This window comes from Biomphalaria glabrata, chromosome 12, assembly GCF_947242115.1.
Source record: "Biomphalaria glabrata chromosome 12, xgBioGlab47.1, whole genome shotgun sequence".
Lineage (NCBI taxonomy): Eukaryota > Metazoa > Mollusca > Gastropoda > Planorbidae > Biomphalaria > Biomphalaria glabrata.
This window is the reverse complement of record NC_074722.1, coordinates 810,511-832,771: the sequence shown is the minus strand read 5'-3', so window position 1 is coordinate 832,771 and position 22,261 is coordinate 810,511. Positions and strand designations below refer to the sequence as shown.

The 22,261-nt window shown below is 39.8% G+C and overlaps 1 protein-coding gene across 1 annotated transcript in view; it reads left to right on the top strand.

The window, feature by feature from the left end:
• The window catches only part of LOC129922168 (uncharacterized), a 69,490-nt gene extending 47,607 nt beyond the window's left edge, over positions 1-21,883 (top strand). The window contains exon 3 of the mRNA XM_056007049.1: positions 21,367-21,883. Within this exon, the coding sequence (XP_055863024.1) occupies positions 21,367-21,562 (196 nt within the window). The 3' untranslated portion in view covers positions 21,563-21,883. The remainder of the gene's footprint in view (positions 1-21,366) is intronic.
• The last annotated feature ends 378 nt before the right edge of the window (positions 21,884-22,261 follow it).

The following is a 22,261-nucleotide window of genomic DNA, read 5'->3' as shown; positions in this document are numbered from 1 at the left end:
CTGGGGGTTCCACTCTAAGGCCTGCCTAGCTCTGTTGTTGGTATCTTTTCTAATTGTGTGACCAATCCATCTCCACTTCCTCTCTAAGATCTGCACCTCTATATTTTTCTGTCCACTCATCTCCCACAGTTTGGTGTTTTCTACTTTGTCGTACCAGTGTATTTTTTAGGATATTTCTCAGACATCTGTTGATAAAGGTCTGTACTTTTTTGCTGTTGCTTCAGTTGTTCTCCATGTTTCAGAACCATACAAAAAATATAACTATAGTAATAGACACGCATATACACGGATATTAACTTCACCTAACATCAAGTAATGTTAATGTAAACTCGCTTTCATTTGTTTTAAACTGATATACAAATATTCCTCTCCAGACTCGCACTTGTAGACACCGTTGGATATACTATACATGTATTAGTCACCGTGATATATCAAGTTTTATGCAGACGATCTAAAATATATATATAAAACGCTAGTATTGACGTCAAGTGTTGCATAAATTTGCCATGTCCACAAATTTCCCCATGAGGAAAAAAAAAAGTTTTGTACTGCAAGCAAATATAGACAAACATGTCTTACCAATGCCTGCCAGGGATTGCTGTCAATGAAACTGATATACTAGTTATCTGCCCTTGAAGATATTCATGAGGGGGGAGGGTTTTTTAAAAACTTGAATTACAACGTAAAGCGGTGGAAGTTTGTTGAGAGATTTAGAAGGGAACGGTAGTTTGGAACAAACAGAGGAACACAGAGAACCTGTGTTTTGGAAAACGTTCTTTGCGCATCTTGTATGCGCATCGTCTGCTGATTGAGGAGTGGCGTTACACTAGGGCTGGATCACGTTACACGAGATTTCATTCATAAAACTCTAGATGAAAGTAATGGAAAAAAAATTGTCATAAATTCTCCACGTAATAAAACTCCCGTTTTAACTGGCTAAACATAATCAGACTTTTTTTTTTTTTTGTGAAATTCTAAAATCTTTGATATTATATAATAGTCTCGACCGGCGTCGTCTGGTTCCGTGTAAAGGAAGTGATCTCAAAAAGTAGGATTGTTGCTGGCGTCTGCCCTGTAGATGTATTTATGAATTCGTTGCCCAGGTTTGGCAATATTTTGAAATCCTTCTTTAAGAACAAAATAAACTCAATTTCTATTACAATTCCCCTGCATCAGGCTACAAACTCTTCATCAGGCCAAAATTATGGAATCTGGGTGGGCGGACACGGTTCTTGAAAACGGCACAATTTCCTGTGGCTGCGCAGCCCCATTTGTGACCTACATATTTTGCAACATCCAGAGCAAGCATAACAGGCCTTAATTATTAAATTGTTTAATAAATAAATAAACTCACAGGATCATTTTGCAAGCCGTCCGGATCTAGAGGCCTGTTTATACTCTCAGTAGATATATTTTTTTTTTACTTTTACTTATCACTTAGTCTGTTGGACCGTTGGGGCACCAAGCAAGACTAGTCGACCGTCTTTCTCCATTCCTCCCTGTCCTTTGCCTTAGTCAGAACCTCTTGCAATGGCAGGCCCGTCCATTCTTTAATGTTGTCCTCCCATCGCTTTCTCTGTCTGCCTCTTCTTCTTCTTCCTGGTACTGAAGGAAGGTCTTTGCGAGCCCGAAGATCTTGTTATATGGCCTTAGATTTTGGCTTGCGTTTCTTTATTATAGCTAGCAGGCCATCATGGGGTCCGATCGCTGCAGTAACCCTGTCTCTAATCTCTTGGTTTGTGATGCGGTCTTTGAATGTGATACCTAGGATCCTCCTGTAGCATCTCAATTCCGTTGCTAGGATCCTCCTCTCTAGTAGTCGCTCTTACAAAGGTTGGTTGGGAGGAATTTAAAAAAAAAATGTATTTTGCATATTTTACTTGTTTACAAATATATACAGGCTTGCTTTTTTATTTTTAACGTTTAGAGTTTAGATTGTTCCTTCAGAATTGAAGATGATCACATCCTAGCCCTAACATCCCTTACATCTCTAACATCGCTATCATACCTCAGGGCGGTGAGGGACGATGGCGGGACGGTTCAAGCCCGCGATATCGACTCGACAGCCCAGAGCGCCTACCACAAAACCGGGCAGCTATTAATATTAGTGTAGAACTATAACAAAAAATACAAATCAAATCCCATTTTTTTTTAAAAGATTTTTTGTCTCTCAAATCTACTTGTTGTCGCCATCTTGTCTGAGCACGTGACTTCTTTTACGTCATCCGACGAGTTTGAAAACTAATCCATAGGCATTCTTGAATTAAAAGTAATTTAGTAATTACCACCACATCATTCAAACACTGTATTACAATAAAAAAAATCGAAGAAATTATTAATGGTTCTGTCGAAAGATTGAGGGCGCTACAAAATATTATGGGGGGGGGGGGGCGTGAGGGGGGTGGAGGGGACGCCCTGGTTTGTTTCTTCTAACCCGTTAGCATAGCTCTGACATTTCTTTCATTCACTGAATCGAAGACCGACAACTCTCGGTCCTGAGAGCAAGGGCACTCGTTAGCCTCCCCTACTCCCCGCAAATATATCCGTTTCATTTCATGTGTTTATTTCACTACTGTTGTTTACACACTCGACAAAATCAGGACCAATTAGACCCGCGGGTCACAACCAAAAGTAGGTCAACTTTTTTTTTTTTTTTGCAAAGGGAAAAAAAATGGAGAGATAGTAATGAAGAATTATTTTAAAATATATTTACAATGTTAAATGTTAGGTACAAACACTCGTAAACTTAAAAAGAAAAAAGAAAACACCTCCGATATACAAGCACATTTATAGTACTTCGACAGTATTCGGAGTTATACTTTTTATTTAGTCTCACCTAGATCTAATAATAGATCTTGGATAATTCATTCCTTTGAGAGTAGATATTACAGAACACTGCTGGGTTGCAGCTCTCGCATGTATAATAATTATAATATAAAGTGAATACTTTGGCTGGGAAAATGGAATAAATAGGTCAAGCTGTGCAGGGACAAAAGCTGAGCTGGTGAGGTCATTTTTTAAGACACGACTCACTTTTGAATATCAACATTGAAGGGACAGTGGATGGAGCAAGAAGTAAGGATGGTCCAAAGAAAAGCTGGCTGGACAACATTAAAGAATGGACAGGCCTCTGAGACCCGCTGCTGACAGGGAAAAGTGGAGGGATTTGGTTTCGAAAACTGTCACAGCACCCTAACGACTCAAGAAAGGGACATAATGATTATGATGATGAGGATGATGATTATGATGTTAATGATAAAATAACGATCGATGATGATGATGATGATGATATGATGATGATGATAAGACGATGGTGATGATGACTATGGTGGTGTTGTTGTTGTTGGTGATGATGATGATGATGATGATAAGATGATGTTGTTGGTGATGTTGTTGATGATAATGAGGATGATGTTGTTGATGTTGATGGTGATGATGTAGATGATGATGATGATGATGTTGATGATGTTATTGCTGATGATGATTATGATGATGATGTTGATGCTGATGATGTTGTTGATGATGATGATTATGATGATGATGTTGATGCTGATGATGTTGCTGATGATGATGATTATGATGATGATGATGGCGATGAGATGAGACATGATGAGATGAGATGATGACAATAATATGATGATGACAATGTTGATGAGACCTTATGTGTTTGAAGCTATAACATTTACGTTCGATTGTATTGAGATGAAGTTACCCAATTGATGTACTGTCATTCGCAAAAGGATTGTAAAATGTTTGTAAAATGATTTACATGTTTCGGATGTTCCTTCAGAGTTGAAGATAATTACTTCCTAGTCCAAACCTCCCGCAGGACGACGGGGGATGGGAGCGGGCAGGGTTTGAACCCGGGACCATCGATAAATCTCAACGACAGTCCAGCGTGCAAACCGCACGACCAGGCAGCCATTGGGTCATAGCACGCATTCTAGATGAGCACTGGAGACCTACTATACAAAAGCAATATTGGAATTACGTAGTGCTGTGTGGAGGCATCGTTAGCACATTCCTGTAGCAGCCACTTTTTACTTTTCATATACCGTTTAGAGAGGCGCTGTGGCTGAGTTGTGAAGCGCTTGGCTTCCGAAACGGGGGTCCCGGGTTCGAATCCTGGTGAAGACTGGGATTTTTAATTTTGGGAGCTCTAGGCGCCTCTCAGGTCACCCAGCTCTAATGGGTACTTGACATTAGTTTGTGGAAAAGAAAATGCGGTCGGTCGTTGTGCTGGCCACGACAACCTCGTTAATCGTTGGTCACAGAAACAGATGAGCTTTACATCATCTACCCGAATCTACCGTATAGATCTCAAGGTCTGGAAGGGAAACTTTACATTACTTTGTACCAATCAGACTCATTATACCAATTAGAGGTGGGTGGATTCTGGAGCGTCCTATGAATATTCAAGATCGAAATTCCAGTCCTTAAGGGATTCAAACTTAAGACACCTCGATTCGGCAGACGAGCGCTTTGCTGTAAACGCGTTACTTCATTGTCACAGTGTTCTAATCAATTGGGGCTCTCGAAGGAATACTTTGAGAATCCTCGTTCAAGATGATCGCTTCTAAAAACTCAAACTTTGGGCTGCAGATGAAACGAATCAATATTTGCATGAAATCTTGAGTTACCCCTTTGTGTGCATTGAACGTTTTGTTAACTACGAGACGATTGGTCCTTAGTTTTGTTAACTACGAGACGATTGGTCCTTGGGAAATGACACGTGATATTGGAGACGAGAAGCTGAATTTATTAACATATTTGTGTACGAGTGTGTGTGTGTGTGTGTGTAAATGTATATTTTTTCATTCACTACTTTTTGTCCCCATGTGCACCTGCATACAAAGATAGTTTAAAATGTGTCCTGACACACTGTCCTATTTCGTTTAAAAAATCAATCCTGAATGTGTGCACAAGTGATCCAAGTATCGGTTGTCGCAGAGCGTCATTAGCTTGTTCTTATGTAAAGACTTTTTTTGTTTAATGACTAAATTAGGACAAGCTATTTTTTTTGTATTACTCTTATCTTATCTTATCAATTACAGACGTCCTTCAAAGAAGAAAACAATCACGTCTTACATGTATTAATCCAGTCGTGCATGTTAATCTAAAACAAAATTACCAAGTTCTACTAGAGCAGGGGTTCTCAACCTGTGGGTCGCAACCGTTTTGGGGGTCGATTGACGATTTGCCAAGTGTCGCCTAAGACCATCGAAAAAATGAATTGTTTTTGTCCATTCTTCTATTGCTGTGTGTGTATACGGAAAGGGGGAGGGGGGTCGAGGCAGAGTGGTGGGTGGTTGTAAAAAGGGGTCGCCGAGCCTAAAAGGTTGAGAACCGCTGTACTAGAGGATGGTGTGGACAGTATATTTACCATTCCACAGTTTTGCTGGGTCGGACACCTATGTCGTATTGGGGGGACAACCGTATACAAAACAAGAAAAAAAAAAAAAAAAAAACACGGTAACCACTCTGCTAGTCGAGTGCTTATGAACATGGAAGAGTGTATAGTTATATTATGTTTCTATAGTCTCGACCTATTTTTCAGGTTTGTGTTCGCTGACACTCAGACGAAGACCTAGAAAGAACATATTCACCACTTCAGTCAATTAGAATTTCTTTCCTTTGTTTGAAACACCAAAACAAAATAATTTATTACGAATAGTTAATTAACTTATTGGTTAATTTTTGTGTGTGTTAATTCTCGTGTTGTCAGGTACAAGAAATAATTGTGCAAAATTTCAGCTTGCTCCGAGATTGGGTGTGGGAGAAATCACGTGTACAAACTTTGTACCAGACAGACAGAATTGATATGAGCTTCGTAAAGATGATCTAATTTGGGGGGCTTATCTCAAAAGAGGACGGCGTTTTAAAAAGCCATTGTGTATTTGTGCACTAGTGATCCAAGTTTCGCTTGTCGCATAGCGCTATTAGCTCGCTCTACTATAAAAACTTTGAAACTATTTTTCTTTTATTCTTATCTCATATTTTATAGTGTGTGTGTATATATATATATATATATATATATATATATATATATATATATATATATATTACCGGTAAATTAGGAAATCCGTCATTTTGTGTAGTGGCTATGGAATCTAAATAATGACTCTTCTTATCTTATATAATACAGACGTTACTTCAAAAAAGAAGATGATTACGTCCTACGCGTCATGCATTCAGTCATGCATATTAACCAATGACCTAAATTCTGCCAAGTCACTGGTTTTCCTGGCTAGCTCAGGCAACCCATTCCATGCTCTAATACAGGGGTTCTCAACCTGTGGGTCGCGACCCCCTTAGGGGTTGAATGACGATTTGCCAGGGGTCGCCTACGACCATCGAAAATATGGACAGTTATTGTCTATGCATCTATTGTTGTAGCCTATGTGTGTGTGTGGGGGGGGGGGAGGTCGCGGCAGAGTTGGGGATTGTAAAAATGGGGTCGCTGAGCTTAAAAGGTTGAGAACCGCTGCTCTAATAGCACTAGGGAAGAAACTAGGAGTATTTGTTCAAATTTGTCCTAGCATATGGAACGAGGAATGTGCCTTTATCTTTGCCTCTTTCTTTTTTAGGCAAAGTGCTACGCTATTTCATACCTAGCCTAGCCATTGTATAGTACGCCAAGATAAGAATGCCGAAACTTTGTTTTGAGATTCTCGTACATGGCGGAAAACATATACAAAGCAAAGCTATTTGGTATATCGGGTGTACAAACGGAAGGAAGTGTTGCTAAGCTAGGTGTTTTCTCAAGTGAAATACTTTTCATGCACATTTTAGCGCTGGTGAATCAACTATTTTTTAGCGCTGGTGAATCAACTATTTTTAGCGCTGGGGAATCAACTATTTTTAGCGCTGGGGAATCAACTATTTTTAGCGCTGGTGAACCAACTATTTTTAGCGCTGGGGAATCAACTATTTTTAGCGCTGGTGAATCAACTATTTTTAGCGCTGGTGAACCAACTATTTTTAGCGCTGGTGAATCAACTATTTTTAGCGCTGGTGAATCAACTATTTTTAGCGCTGGTGAATCAACTATTTTTAGCGCTGGTGAACCAACTATTTTAGCGCTGGTGAATCAACTATTTTTAGCGCTGGTGAACCAACTATTTATAGCGCTGGTGAATCAACTATTTTTAGCGCTGGTGAATCAACTATTTTTGGCGCTGGTGAATCAACTATTTTTAGCGCTGGTGAATCAACTATTTTTAGCGCTGGTGAACCAACTATTTATAGCGCTGGTGAATCAACTATTTTTAGCGCTGGTGAATCAACTATTTTTAGCGCTGGTGAACCAACTATTTATAGCGCTGGTGAATCAACTATTTTTAGCGCTGGTGAATCAACTATTTTTAGCGCTGGTGAATCAACTATTTTTAGCGCTGGTGAACCAACTATTTTTAGCGCTGGTGAATCAACTATTTTTAGCGCTGGTGAATCAACTATTTTTGGCGCTGGTGAATCAACTATTTTTAGCGCTGGTGAACCAACTATTTTAGCGCTGGTGAATCAACTATTTTTAGCGCTGGTGAACCAACTATTTATAGCGCTGGTGAATCAACTATTTTTAGCGCTGGTGAATCAACTATTTTTGGCGCTGGTGAATCAACTATTTTTAGCGCTGGTGAATCAACTATTTTTAGCGCTGGTGAACCAACTATTTATAGCGCTGGTGAATCAACTATTTTTAGCGCTGGTGAATCAACTATTTTTAGCGCTGGTGAATCAACTATTTTTAGCGCTGGTGAATCAACTATTTTTAGCGCTGGTGAACCAACTATTTATAGCGCTGGTGAATCAACTATTTTTAGCGCTGGTGAATCAACTATTTATAGCGCTGGTGAATCAACTATTTTTAGCGCTGGTGAATCAACTATTTTTAGCGCTGGTGAATCAACTATTTTTAGCGATGGTGAATCAACTATTTTCAACAATATTCCATTGTTAACTTTAATTAGTTGTCAATGTTGACGTTTAATTAAGTTTCCTTGACAATGTCTAGTTTATCGTGAAAATCTTCAATAATGGATGACTAATATTCAGTGGCGTAGCCAGGGTGGTGGTAAGGGGGGGGGGAGAAGTGAGTGTTCGAGTTTTTTTTTTTTTTACATTAAATATTAAATATTACGCGAAATGAAGGGTCCCCCAAAGAGGTCAAGCCCGCCAGCACCGGGCCCCAAAATGATGGCGAAATCCTTGCTACGCCACTGCTAATATTTGTATAGGTAAAGTCTGAAAGATCCATTAAAAATGATTTTATTATTTTAGGATAGAGCTTGTTTCCTAATACAAGAACACTCCTTGTCAGAATCTTTTGGTACCTTCTGATTTTAATTGTAGTTGGCAGGTGGATCAATCATTTTTTTATTTCTATCCTGACAGAAAAGACACGTTTATTATGGCTTGTGGGGATCATCTTACCACGTTCTTTGACCCCCTTCAAGAAATAGTTTTTACCTCGATAGATTTATTTAAATTGTCTGATGCTTCATTGACTTTAAAACGGACAAGCGTCAAGTTCTTTGACCCCCTTCAATATAGTTTTTACCTCGATAGATTTATTAAATCGTCTGATGCTTCATTGATTTTAAAACGGACAAGCGTCAGGAATTCCAAAACAAAGTTTTAAACAGTATGAAAGATTACTGACCTATATTACAGAGTGACCTTTTGGAAGCCCCCACCCCTTGCAGTGCCAGGGGTGGTATTGAAAGAGCTATTAAAGAAATTGAAAATGTGCTGCCCCAGTTGCATGCCAAAAATAAAACATGGGCTGCTTAATTGTGAGAGAACGCTTTGATTGACTTTTGAAATTTCAAGGCATTTTAATTCAGATATTTAGACACCAGAACTCTTTGTTTGTAAAGTTAAATTACGTCTTTCAAAGTTTTAAAATGACAGTTTGCAAAATATGCAGACCGAGGAAGAGCTGGAAAATATCACTGAAAGTACTAAATATAGGACTGAAATTATCGGATTATCTATGACAAACGTGAGTGACCATTAAAAGACATAAGCTTATTCGTTGTAATCTACGCAAAAAGGGAAAGTATCAGATAAGTCAAGGATTGAGAAGAACCTTAAGTTTCAGTGGCGTTACAAATTCTAGAGTTACAATTGCAGAAAATGCGGACGAGACATCTCAGTTTTATTGCTAGGGTCCTCATCCTCTAGTTCTGCAGGGATATATGAATGTGGTCATGAGCAAGGAGTCTGATTTCAGTGTCGCTGGAGATGCCTTTGTCTTTCCTATTGTTTTAAGTTTTTCAAATGCTGCCGTGGACTGTGCAATTCTGGCCTGTAGTTCGGGTTTGGTTTCTTTAATCTGAGACGATAGCTCCCACATATTGGAAACTACTGACACTGATGTCCCTTTTAAAGCCCTGTTGGGTAGAAATATCAGGGGAAATAAAAGTCTTTCAAATTGGGGTTATTAGGAGAAAGACTTTACAGGGGGAGGGTCCTATGTTAATTGGTTCCCACCGGTGGACCCATGTTCCCGTTTGAATTGTTAATACGTTTTAACTGAACCACGGCCCTTGTTCCCACAACTCTACCACACTCGAGAAATCAAGGGCATGAACACTACAAAACCAAAAAAAAAAGGGTATCTTAAAGTTCATTTCACTAGAGAGTTACCTCCTCTTTGACAGAAGGGGAGAAAAAAAATGTCATTGAATGAACATGAATCACTTCCCCTTGTGTGTATTGCAATGTTTTCTGACAGTGTTAACCTGTATCTCGCGAGAGTTGTGGATAAATGAAAGGGGGCGGGGGGGGGGGGCATCAAGCAGACGGACTTCAAGGAAGAATAAAAAAAAACTCAGTATACAATTTTTATACGCACCGGTGTCAATAGACCGTTTCATATCTCTCCGTATAATTTTTTTTTCACCCCAGTTCATTCTTGACTCTCACGGTGTTCCGTATGGGGAGATCAACTTCGTTTCTTTATCAAAACCGGTGTCAGCTTTTTTTTTACTTTATTGCGTTTCCGCCAATCAACTATTGACCCTTTTGACGCCAGCAGACGACCTCTTCGTCGCCATTTGCCGCTCCAAACTTCCGATGCAGTTCTGCATTTAGGTGTAATTAATGCTTTGGAATTTGTTTTTAATAACTGATTTATGGATAGATTTGAACTTTGATAGTTTGTTGGTGTTGTTTTTTAGTTGGTGTAATATGACGCATTAAGAAGCGCGTACGAGAGTTATTGAGTTTGAAAGCAGGGGTACGTTTCTCGTAAGTCTAGACGTCTGATGTCTTTTCATTGTCTACGTTCCTATTGGTTGATTCACTAGCAGACGAACAAGAAAAAAACAAAACAAATAATTTAAAAAACAAAACAAAAACAAAGATTATATTAAGTGTAATTGTATCATATATTTTGGATCTGTCATACGATAAAAAATTAAAGTTCCCCTTTCAGACCTTGTGGTCTGTAGAGCAGATGATGTAACGGTCATCTGTTTATGTGGCCTGCGGTTAACGAGGGTGTCATGTGGGAAGCACAATGATCTACCACCTTTACTTTTTCCCCAACTAATGTCAGGTACCCATTAGAGCTGAGTGGAATCAGAGGTGCTCAAAGATCCCGAAATTAAAAATCACAGTCTTCACCAGGATTCGAAACCGGTACACCCGGTTTGAAAGCCAAGTGCTTTATCGCTCAGCCACCGCGCCTCCAAAAAGTCATGCGGGACTCGAACCTGCGATCCCCTACTTAGGAGGCCGGTGCCTTATCCATGGGGCTACAGAGCAGTCATATGATCGAATTTGTAATAGATCTAGACTAACAATTACACATCTGTGTGATTAGAAATATTTTTACCAATGGTTTTTGTTGTTGAGCGCAATTTCATGCCTTCTCATAGATTAATTGAACACGTTTTTTTCTCTCAATTCTATAATCAATTCTGTAATCGGGTAACTGACTGTAACTTTGACAATATTTCATAATTATTATTAGCTTTTATAGCTTTTATATAGCGCTACTTTCATGCTTATAGCATGCGCTTTGGTCCAATCTCAGTTGTGGACCAGTGGGATGGAGGGGGTCTGTAAGTTGGTTTTCCGTGCTGCCTTTAGGCGCTCAGTAAACGCAACTCTGCCCGAGTCGGGTGTCGAACCTCGAGCCCCCTTCTAGGTAACCAAGACAAGCCACGTTCAAGCGCAGTTAGCCTCTTGACCACGCTACCCATCATCATTGTCCTTTAAAAAAAAAAATTTATTAAGTAATTGGTTTCAATCAATAAGTTTTCTTTGGTGAAGAAAAAGGGGAAATAAATCTTACATCATGATATTTTGACTGTAAATGTGCCGTTTTTCCCCTCATATAAACTTTCTTTTTTTTTAACGTATTTTTTAGTTTGTTTTTGCTTATTGTTTACATAATATCTCTTTCCGTGTTTCGATTGACTGAACACACAAACACTGACCCATTTTCACACGCTCGTAAACGTAGAGTGCAGTGGAGTGTGACCTGCGCTACGACTGGACATGGTCTCGGCCTGAAGCTTCGCTGGACAACTAGATTTTTTAGATCTTAATATTGTTTGTTTTGTTTATTCTCTGGTTAACTAGTTTTACTGGACAATGTGCAGCCAAGCGTGACGTCCTTAACGTAAGACCAATTAGAACGATGCTTAATTAACACGTACTTAATGACACGAGATTTGAAAGACTTTGCACATGATTTGCAGAACGCTAAACCTCAAGTGAAAGTACTAGAGCGTCTGATGATTACAGGTGCCCTACCTGTGACAGCACCTGTGTATAAAGGATTGGTCTCTTAAGTCACATGAGAAGATACGAACGGAGAGGATAATCTGTTCAGACGTAAAATAGAACTGAAACTTTAAGTAGGCTTTTAGTGTCCAGATATTCTACTTTCCTCTGCCCGTAGTCTTTTGGACAGTAGGGGCACCACACATGATCTGTTGAATATCTCTCTTCATTCCTCCTTGCGTCATACCAGGATTAAATTCTCTTTCATTGACAGGCCCTTCCATTTCTTAATGCCGTGTGCCTCTTTCTTTCTTGGAACTGTTCCCTGCAGAAAGGTCTTAGTGAATCCCGTGGATCTCGTAATCTGGCCTTGAAGTAGAGAAAGCCCCCACCCCCTTTCTTTTCAGACCATGCGATGATGGTAAGTTCATCTATTTCTTTGGACAACGGTTAACGAGCAGGGTTCGAATCTCAGTGTAGACTTCGGGATATTTTAGGGCGAACCTGAGTCCACCCAACTCTAGTGGGTACCTGACTTTAGCTGGAGAAAGTAAAGGTGGTTGGTCGCTGCCCTGGCATATCATGAAACAATCTGGCCACACTGGCTTTAATAATGGTCAGAAGGTTACCAGTTACGCTCAACCACTTTTGTGATCAGAATATATATATAGACAGATATATATATATATATATATATATATATATATATATATATATATATATATATATATATATATATATATATATAGATAGATATATATAGATAGATAGATAGATAGATAGATAGATAGATAGATAGATAGATAGATAGAGATAGAGATATAGATAGATAGATAGTTAGATAGATAGACAGACAGACAGACAGACAGACAGACAGATAGATAGATAGATAGATAGATAGATAGATAGATAGATAGATAGATAGATAGATAGATAGATAGATAGATAGAGACTCCCCAGACTGCTCCTTGAGCTGTTTAGGGAGTTCAAGACACGTCAAGATGTTCCTTCAGAGATGGTCACTATTAAGTTATAGGTCAAACCTCCTGTTGGGCGGCTGGGGTTGGAAGCGGGCAGAGTTTGAACCTAGGACCACCGTGATGACCGTCCAAAGCGCATTCCATACGACCAGGCTCGTATCTACATCATAAATCATTTTTAAAAATGTCCCGCCTTAAAGGCCAAAGTGATAATAAATGTCACGGGGCAAGGGTCATTTAATGTCCATTCCATATTATTTCAGAACTCTCAACGTGTAAATATTGGAGGGGGGGGGGTCAACAAGGTGGGGAAGGAGATCTCAGGGGACAAGGCGTTGTACCTGCCACGCCCCAGCCCCTCCTACGACACGAGGAAGGACACCCAAGGGAGGGTATCCGAGGGAGGACATCCGATCCGTCAATATTTGATCTCGAGCCAAACGATATTGTTAGAAAGTCGTCAAACGATCTGATGGTCAACAAGGCTTAGTCCACGCCCCGGGTCAAAGGTCACAGGGGGTCATGTGATCACCATGCAACAGGTAACTGTAGCCAGTGCTCTAGTTAGCAATGTTACAGAGCTGCTGTTAAGTTATGTAATAACTAATACAAAATTATAATAAAGAAATGCAATATGGAGATGTAGTAAAGTTATTAAATAAAGTGTTATGCCTGCGTTTGATCTGGCAAAATATGTAGGTCACAGCTGGGGCTTCGTAGACACAGGAAATATTGCATTCCTCGAACACAAGCCTTATTGTTATTTAAAAACAGATCATGAATCAAAGGTCCTTCCTCTTTGGTTTACCTACAGCTTTACCTATCACTTAGTCTGTTGGACCGTTGGGGCACCACACAGGATCTGTTGACCATCTTTCTCCATTCCTCTCTGTCTTTTGCCTTTGATAGAATCTCTTTTTTGGTAATAGGCCCGTAAGCTTCTTTAGTTACTTTGATATAAAAAATTTGAACACAATGACCACCTTGACCAGATTCCGACTTCAGTAGGTACCAGTGGTTTTGGGCTAAGCTATTTTGGGGTTTAGTAGATTAAAGTTAGTTGATTGAAGTTTAGATGTTTGTTGTTTAGTTGTTTGGGGTTTCAGTTGTTTGAGGTTCAGTTGTTTGGGGGTTTCAGTTGTTTGGGGGTTTCAGTTGTTTGAGGTTTCAGTTGTTTGAGGTTTCAGTTGTTTGAGGTTCAGTTGTTTGGGGTTTCAGTTGTTTGGGGTTTCAGTTGTTTGGGGTTTCAGTTATTTGGGGTTTTAGTTGTTTGAGGTTCAGTTGTTTGGGGTTTCAGTTGTTTGAGGTTCAGTAGTTTGGGGTTCAGTGATGGGGTTTCAGTTGTGTGAGGTTCAGTAGTTTGAGGTTTATGTGGTTGTGGTTCAATTAGTTTATCAATATATATATATATATAGACAGAACTTGATATTATTTGTATATTTCGAATAAAAAAATAGTCTAGCTGACTTTCAATGAAGTTTTTATTACATGACTTCAAGGTCGAAATTTTATTAAAAAATTGAATCCCCTGTAGCTGTATACGAAATAATTAAAAAAAAAAAAAAACTTTTTTTCCCATATCAATTCAAAATGTTAAAAAGTTTAACCCAGACCCAACATGAACAAGGAGCTAGAGATACTCCCCTGATCAGATTACCTTTGCGTCTACAGAAAGTTAAAACAGTGCTCGATTTTCAATGCCTTCATAGATCCCCATCTCGTCTGCTAGAGTGCTCCATGTTGGCAAGCTCAGCAAGGACATTAATTCTTGGATTAGTTTCCCGCCCAAAAGGATTGCGTCCTTTGTATTCCACTCGGTGTAGCCTAAGTTTGGAGTATAGTATGAAACACAAAACTACTTCAGACTTGTGAGAACTTCTCGGCATTAAAAAAAATAAACATTTCGCAGCAACAACGAAAAATAGGTTCTGAGGTTTCATTTGGACTTAGATGGATAAGCTTCCCTTTGTGAAATATTTTCGAATGACATTCTGTCAGAAATCCCAGCGTTATGTAGATCTATTTCTAAAACAAAAGAAAACATTTTTTTTCACATCAAAGCCTTTGAAGTTTTTTAATTTTTTTTTTCAACTTGGGTGATAGCGTTCTCTTCCCACAAGCTTAAAACAACTTCCTGTTGGTAAGGTGACAAAGGTAAAGGTCATATTACGATGGCGTCTGGATAAAGTAATCGATCAATCTGCCGTGAAGTGAAGTATGGAGTAACCGATAAAGTGTTGTCAAGATCTCGGTCATGTTGATCTGTCGACAATCAATATTTTTTGTGGTCATTTTCATTGGTTTCTCTATAATTACAGGCCTTGACCATCACCTTATCTGTAAGAGACTATATTTAGCAATCATTCTTCATTAATTTACTAATATAATTGTTGTATCATTTCATGTATAAAAAAGTTTTCTTTACAGACCTTACGATCTATAGGGCAGTCAGGTCAAGGTCATTTTGTTTCTGTGGCTCATGGTTAACGAGGGTGTCATGTGGCCAGTACATCGGCCAACCGAGTTTACTTTTCCCCAACCAACGTTAGGTACCCATTAGGGCATGTTGGATTAAGATGCGCCATAAGGATCTAGAAATTTAAAAAAATCACAGTCTTCACCAGGATTCGAACCCGGTACCCCTCGGTTCAGAAGTCAAGCACTTTACCACTCAGCCACCGTGCTATAAATGTACATTTTTATCCATTATATAAGCCTTTAAAAATTTTTAAATGTATTTTTACTTTTTTTTTCTATTCTGAATTAGTAGAAAGAAACACTTTTGTGTTTGTTCCCTCTTATGATCAGATTTCACTTTTTTGTTTTATTGTATTAAATAGCACAAAGGTTTCAATATTTGTTTTTACACGAGAAAGTTCTAGGCTCTATCATCATTACCATCAACATAAAAATAGTCATAAAATAAAAACAGTAATAAGATCCAGTTCTACGCCAAGATCCGCCACTGGCTGCCGTCGAGAGCCCTTAAGTAGTGTCCTCCACTGCAATCGTTTACAATAAAAATCCACAGAGAGAGAGAGAGAGAGAGAGGGGAAGAGAGGGAGGTGATACATGAGCTCAGTTGGTTCGGGAGTGAAGTATCATTACATATCATTTACATATGTCTTCTAATGGGACATTGTCGTGGCTTAATGCGATTGTTATCCAAGGGCAATAAACGCTACTTCACGACGGAGTTCTCTGTTCTTGAAATACACACAGCTATCTTTTTACATCAATTTTAATGTGCATATTAAAAAAACACATAACGCACATAATCTCTCATCTACCCTCTCATAATGTTGACATATTTCTTTCCATAAATCTGACTGAAGCGCTTAGGTTATCAGGGCGCAGTAGTATAAGTTTATGTCGGAGACTGGAGAATAGAAGTTGACCTTTACACGTAGATAGTTCAAAATCAGGTTTTCTTTTGTGTTTTAGTGTTAAATAATGCACATTGAAATTGTAGCACACTGGTACTGCTACCTCATCCTCCACAGAGCTAATGCTACCCCAGGGCTACTGCTACCCCCAGGTGCTTTCCCATCCACCATGGAGCTAATGCTACCCCAGGGCTATCGCTACCCCATGTGTTTACACTAGCCACCGCAGTTATTGCTACCCCATCCAACACAGAGCTACTGCTACCCCATGGGCTACACTTACCACCACAAAGCTACTGCTACCTCATGAGCTACCCTAGCCACCTCAGAGCTACTGCTACCCCATGTGCTACCCTAGCCACCTCAGAGCTACTGCTACCCTAGCCACCTCAGAGCTACTGCTACCCCATGTGCTACCCTAGCTACCTCAGAGCTAGCAACCTGCTGTCTTCTTCCGATATTTCCTTTTTATAACGTATTGTTATTTGTATTGCAACAAGTATCATTGCTTAGTGCTACACATTGGCCACATCTAGGCTACATTACCTAAACGTTGCCTTCTACTATATGCTGCTACTTTGTGTTCCTCTTGTTCCCTATGGTTATTAATCTGTTAAATTCTAGAAAGCCAAGTATATATATATGTGAACAGATTTCACTTTTTTGTCTATATATATAGACAGAGAGAGAGAGAGACAGACAGACAGACAGACAGAGAGAAGCAGATAGAAAGACAGAGTTACAGTGATGTTTTTATTGTTGCTGGTTATTTCTATTTTGTTTTCGCTGTGAACTAAGAAAATCTGTGGCATTTTACGTCTCGATAGACGAACTTTTCCCTTTGCAACTTCTTGTCTGCCTAAAGAGGCCAATCCTTGATACACAGCTGAGGTCACAAGTTGGGCACATGTAATCACCAGGCGCCGTTGCGTTTTCACCCTTCTTTCTAGTAACCTACCCAATCAGCATCTTTTGAGGTTAGCAGTGGGGGTCAATCAGGGATGTGTGATCCAGGAAGTAATATGAAGTGATGAAACTACAAAGCAATTTCAACATTTGTCTTTGAATCGAAATTGGGGTTGTCCAAAAAACGTGAGTCGTTCTTTATCATAGGGGTTGTCCAAAACGTGAGTCGTTCGAAATCATAGGGGTTGTCCAAAACGTGAGTCGTTCGAAATCATAGGGGTTGTCCAAAACGTGAGTCGTTCGAAATCATAGGGGTTGTCCAGAACACGAATCGTGTCTCTTTGGCTCAAGCGTTTGAAGAGTTTGAACGAAGACACGCTAATGTCAATGTCAACTGTCATTCGACGATGCCCACACATTGTGACATATGACACTCGGGGGGGTTAATCGGACTATCATCTTCGTATCTTATTTTTTTTCTCCCCCTTTTGACTTTCCCCGTCTGTGAGACTGTGGACTTTTGATGGCACTCCAGTTACAGTAATATTGCGTGCATTGTTCTCGCCCTTTTGTTAGGACGTTGAACTGTACGTTTTGATTGGGGGGCGTGGTTTTAAGGCAGAGACAATATGGGTCAGTGCTGTCTCTTAGGAGAGAGAAAAAGGTGAGAATGGGTGGAGGGGGGGAGGCTTTGTCTGCGTGATTGGTTGTGTTGGCTGCGTGCGCGGGAGAAAAGAGAGATTGAAAGAAGAGATCTCAAAGAGGCTGAAAGAGGAGAACAGAGGCACAACAATATGGGAGGTACGCTCAAGAGAGGGTGGCTTACAAAGAAACTCGAGTCACTTTCGCTAAGTCACAGATGGTGTTGAAACTCGGCTACTGTTTCATTGATAGATCACGTGACCCCCGAGAGTTATATTGAACTGTAGAAGTTCTAGTGTTTCACGGGTCGGAAAGAGGCAAACAGACAACACCCTTCCTCCCAAACCACCCTCCTTTTTTTTTTTCGCTCCCCCATAGCGTAAAATCAAATCCAACCCGATACACATACATAAATACTCTCACTTATACGGACAATTTATATGTGCACACTTATAGCTACCCACATACATAAGGAGCCACCTATGCCAGAGACATTTCTGAGCTAGCAAGGAAACGTGTTGTCTTTCTTCACAAAATCTTCTTCTTCACCTATGTGTGGAAAATACGAAAAACATGCATATATGTAACCCTGCCTGACCAAGTAAAACAAAGGACGTTTGGGCCACGAGGCCTTCATCAGCTTCAAAACAAACAAAAAATAACAAACAATTAACACAAAATAGTCTTAAGTTAAACTTATATGTCCGATGCTGTTCTCTATCGAGGCAGAAAAGAAATGAGCTACGCTGGTGTAAAAGCGCGGGAAAACGGAAGGGGGCTGAGATGTCAGGCAAAGATGAATGGGAAAAGGGGGGTACCGTAGTGTTAGTGCCCCATCGCGTATTAAATAAAAGTGTGCTGGTTGTTGATCCCGTTAGGTTGGAGGGTGCCTGACATGTAAATAAGTTTGTTTTCGATCTGCAGACGGTTGTTTTTGTTTTTTTGAGTCTTTGAACTCACCTACGTGTGACAGACTCTTGCATTTTATCTACCAAAGCCAAGAGAACGTAGATATAGAAGTGAAGCTAGGTGCTGAAAGAAATGATAAAATAAATTCTAGCTTTTATATAGCGATACTTTCATGCTTATAGCATGCTCAGAGCGCTTTGGTCCAATCTTATTTGTGGACCAGTGGAGGGAGGGGGTATCTGGGAGTAGGTTTTTCCGTGCTGCTTTAAGGCGCTCAGTAAACACAACTCTGCTCGAGTTGGGTGTCGAACCTCGAGCCCCCTTCCTAGGTAGCCAAGCCAAGCCAAGTTCAAGTGAACTTAGCCGCTCGACCACGCCTCCCACATTTAAAAACTTAGTCCCTGGTGCTGCTGTTTATGTTTAAAGGGAAACTCCGATGGTTTTTCAAATTTGATTTATTGACATATTTGAATTCTGCGTAAAAAGTTGTAATAGTAAACATTTTACCATTTTTTATTTCAATGCTTAGAAACATTTATATTTAACAAATTAAACAGAAAGTTCTTGACATCTCAAAAAAAAAACAAAACAAAAAAAAACGGGTTCTTTAATATTTTGTTTTTAGGTTAGGCAGACGTCACTTCCATCAACAACACTAAAAAGGAAACTAGATTTAACCAATCGTATCGCTTCATTCTTACAGGCTCTTGGGCTTAGTGACGGCCTATTCCAGAGCTATGGTACAGTTATAAATACATGTATTGGTAGATCTAAAAGAATTAGCATAAGCAACTGAAGTAACAGTTTCATCTAAGCCTCTCTCCCTGTTCCAAGAAGTAAATAGATCACATGTCTGACTGATTCGAACAAACTGGTCAGTGTAAGGCTAGTCGAGACTACGTGTAGTCGGTCATGACCAGACAACCAAGCGATAATGTTTGTTGTGTGTTGAGTGGTCAAGCGAGAAGATACACACTGCCGTGGTTAGTCAAGCATGTAAATCTACTTTTAATACGCATTTTTTCTTTGCTTACAAGATCCTAGCTCTAACTGCATAGACGAAGATATATTTCCTTTACGAGAATGTAAACTTTACTGTATGGTCTCCTGTTATACAATAAGTCAATAGATTAAATTAGTAGGCTAGTGTGACGTCAAATAGAAACCCGGTGAAAGTCTGACTGTTTTGGATGCGCAGGAAAATTACGTCAGAAAAAACATCAATTAATTAGTTACTATTGCAAATTAAAAAAAAAGAATGTATTCATTATCTGTAAATCAAAACACATATTATATCAAAAATTGTCAAAACCATCGGAGTTTCCCTTTAATATGTATGTATCAAGCCTGGAGAAGAGAAGTTGGTGTTTGTTACACATTTTCTGTTACAAACCCCGTCAAATAAACATTTATGGCGGAAAACCCTATAAAGTTATTTCGTGTTTTCAATGTACAAGATTTAGGAAGTGATAATTGTCTCCACCTTCACCGCCCACTATCCATTAGTCTGTTGGACCGTTGGGGCACCACACATGATCTGTCCAGCGTCTTTTTTTTCCATTTCTGTCTTTCAACTTAACTAGAAACTCTAAAACTGTCCCTCCATTTTTTCGATTGTGTTTTCTTATCGCTTTCTCTGTTTGCCTCTTCTTTTACCTGGTACTGTTCCCTGAAGGAAGTTTTTTGCGAGCCCCGATGACCTTGTGATATTGCCTCACTGTTTAAGTTTGGGTCTTTTGGTTAGCAGGTCGTCGTGGGCACTATTGCCATTGTGTTCTCTGTTTGCCTCTTCTTTTTTTTTTCCTGGTACTGTCCCCTGTATGAAAGTTTTTGCGAGCCCCGATGACCTTGTGATATGGCCATACTGTTTACGTTTGGGTCTTCGGTCAGCGGGTCGCCGTGGGCGCAACGGCCATTGTGTTTCTACTTCCAATGTCCACATTTGTAATTCACAAGTATGCCATACACTCTGAGCATTTTGCAATGTATTATTAAATGTTCTAAACTAATTATCTGATACTTAGTTGGAAGCAGTGACCTTTCAATATGATGTCCTTGACATTGTTTGTAAAAATTCCCCCTCCCTTTCATCCCTTCCCTCTTTACTTTACCCAACTAAAATCGGGCGCCCATTCTCAGTGGCGCCCTTAAAATCTCATAATTCAAACTCCAGTCTTCACCGAGATTCAAACCCAGGACATTGTTATCTAATCTAATCTAATCTAATCTTATCTGATCTTATCCTATCTTATCATCTATTATATTACAGACGTTACGTCAAAAAAGAAGAAGATAATTATGTCCTACGCATTTCGTGTCAATCTAGTCATGCGTATTAATCAATTACTTAAACTCTGCTAAGTGGTTAGTTTTCCTGTTTAGTTTGACTATTTATCTTAACAGCTCTCTTTTTCTTTGACCGTAGCTACCTTAAGTCAGTGAAGACCAATAGTTCGTTGAAAGGTCACAGGTTTGTTTTCAGGCCACTATAACCGTTCCTCTCGGTGAGACCCCCCCCCACCCCACCCCACCCCACCCCAATAACATAAAGCTTAATTTCTGAATGGACCCCCTTCACCAATCGTAAACAAACAACATTTAGCCACGTGACAATATTGATAAAACAATGAAAATTACGTATCACGTGACAGCCTTTATGGATTACGTATTTTGTATAGAAGAGATAGAGAACAACGTAGCAAATTGTTGTTTGTTTACGATTGGTGAATGAGGTCCATTACAATCGTCATTGATGTTGACCTTTAAACTTAACGAACTTTTTTTTTTATTTTGTTTATTTCCAGGTTCCGGAAGTGCCTGAAAGCCTCGGAGTCACCTTTAGCTCATCTGATTGGTCAGATTTTCTTCAACGTCGTGGGCCCACAGTGCTTCAAGTTCAGACAGGAGACGACGTGCGTCCAGAGGTTCTGGTGGGGCGGCTGTCGGGAGTGGAGTGAGACGAAGGTGGCCTTTGTGAAGAGACAGCGGCGGTTTAAATGACCCAGTTCAAAACTTCAACAAGTTTAAAGCTTTTGAAACGCCCCTGGGATACATTCAGTAGGAAACATACACTCAGTAACTGTTTGAATAACGTTGAAGGTATTATTAGATGTGTATGCAGGGGCGGAGTTGTGTGTACAGAATTTCTCAGATTGGAGGTAAGGGGCTCTGCTGCTGAATCTTATTTGAAACTATCGTTTCTTCACGGATGGCTGTCAGGACAAGTGCTATGTGTTTTGGACTGTCGTCTCGAGTGCCGCTAGTTCGAAACCTATCCGCTGCCCTCCACAGTCTGAATAAACTTCATTTCTGAAAGAACTTCTGAAGCTGCTTCTCATGGAACTTCTGAAAGTGCTTCTCATGGAACTTCTGAAGGTCCCTCTCATGGAACTTCTGAAGGTGCTTCTCATGGAACTTCTGAAGCTAATTCCACAAGCCTGAAGCATTTGTCTCGTCTCTTCAAGTCTTTACGACAGAGATGTTCTAACACCTTCCCACACCAAGAAACTCCCCCAGGAGATAGTTTGACCTTTGCACACAGCCTCGAACTGTTAAGTATCCACGAATGCAAAGCTCACCAAACGTGTGACAGGAAATGACCTTCACCTTTTCTCGTCTTCATTAAGACTTTGGCATTGACACAAAATGGGGTGGCGCCATCTTTTTATAACCAATGATTGGTTCTACTAAAGAACCAGA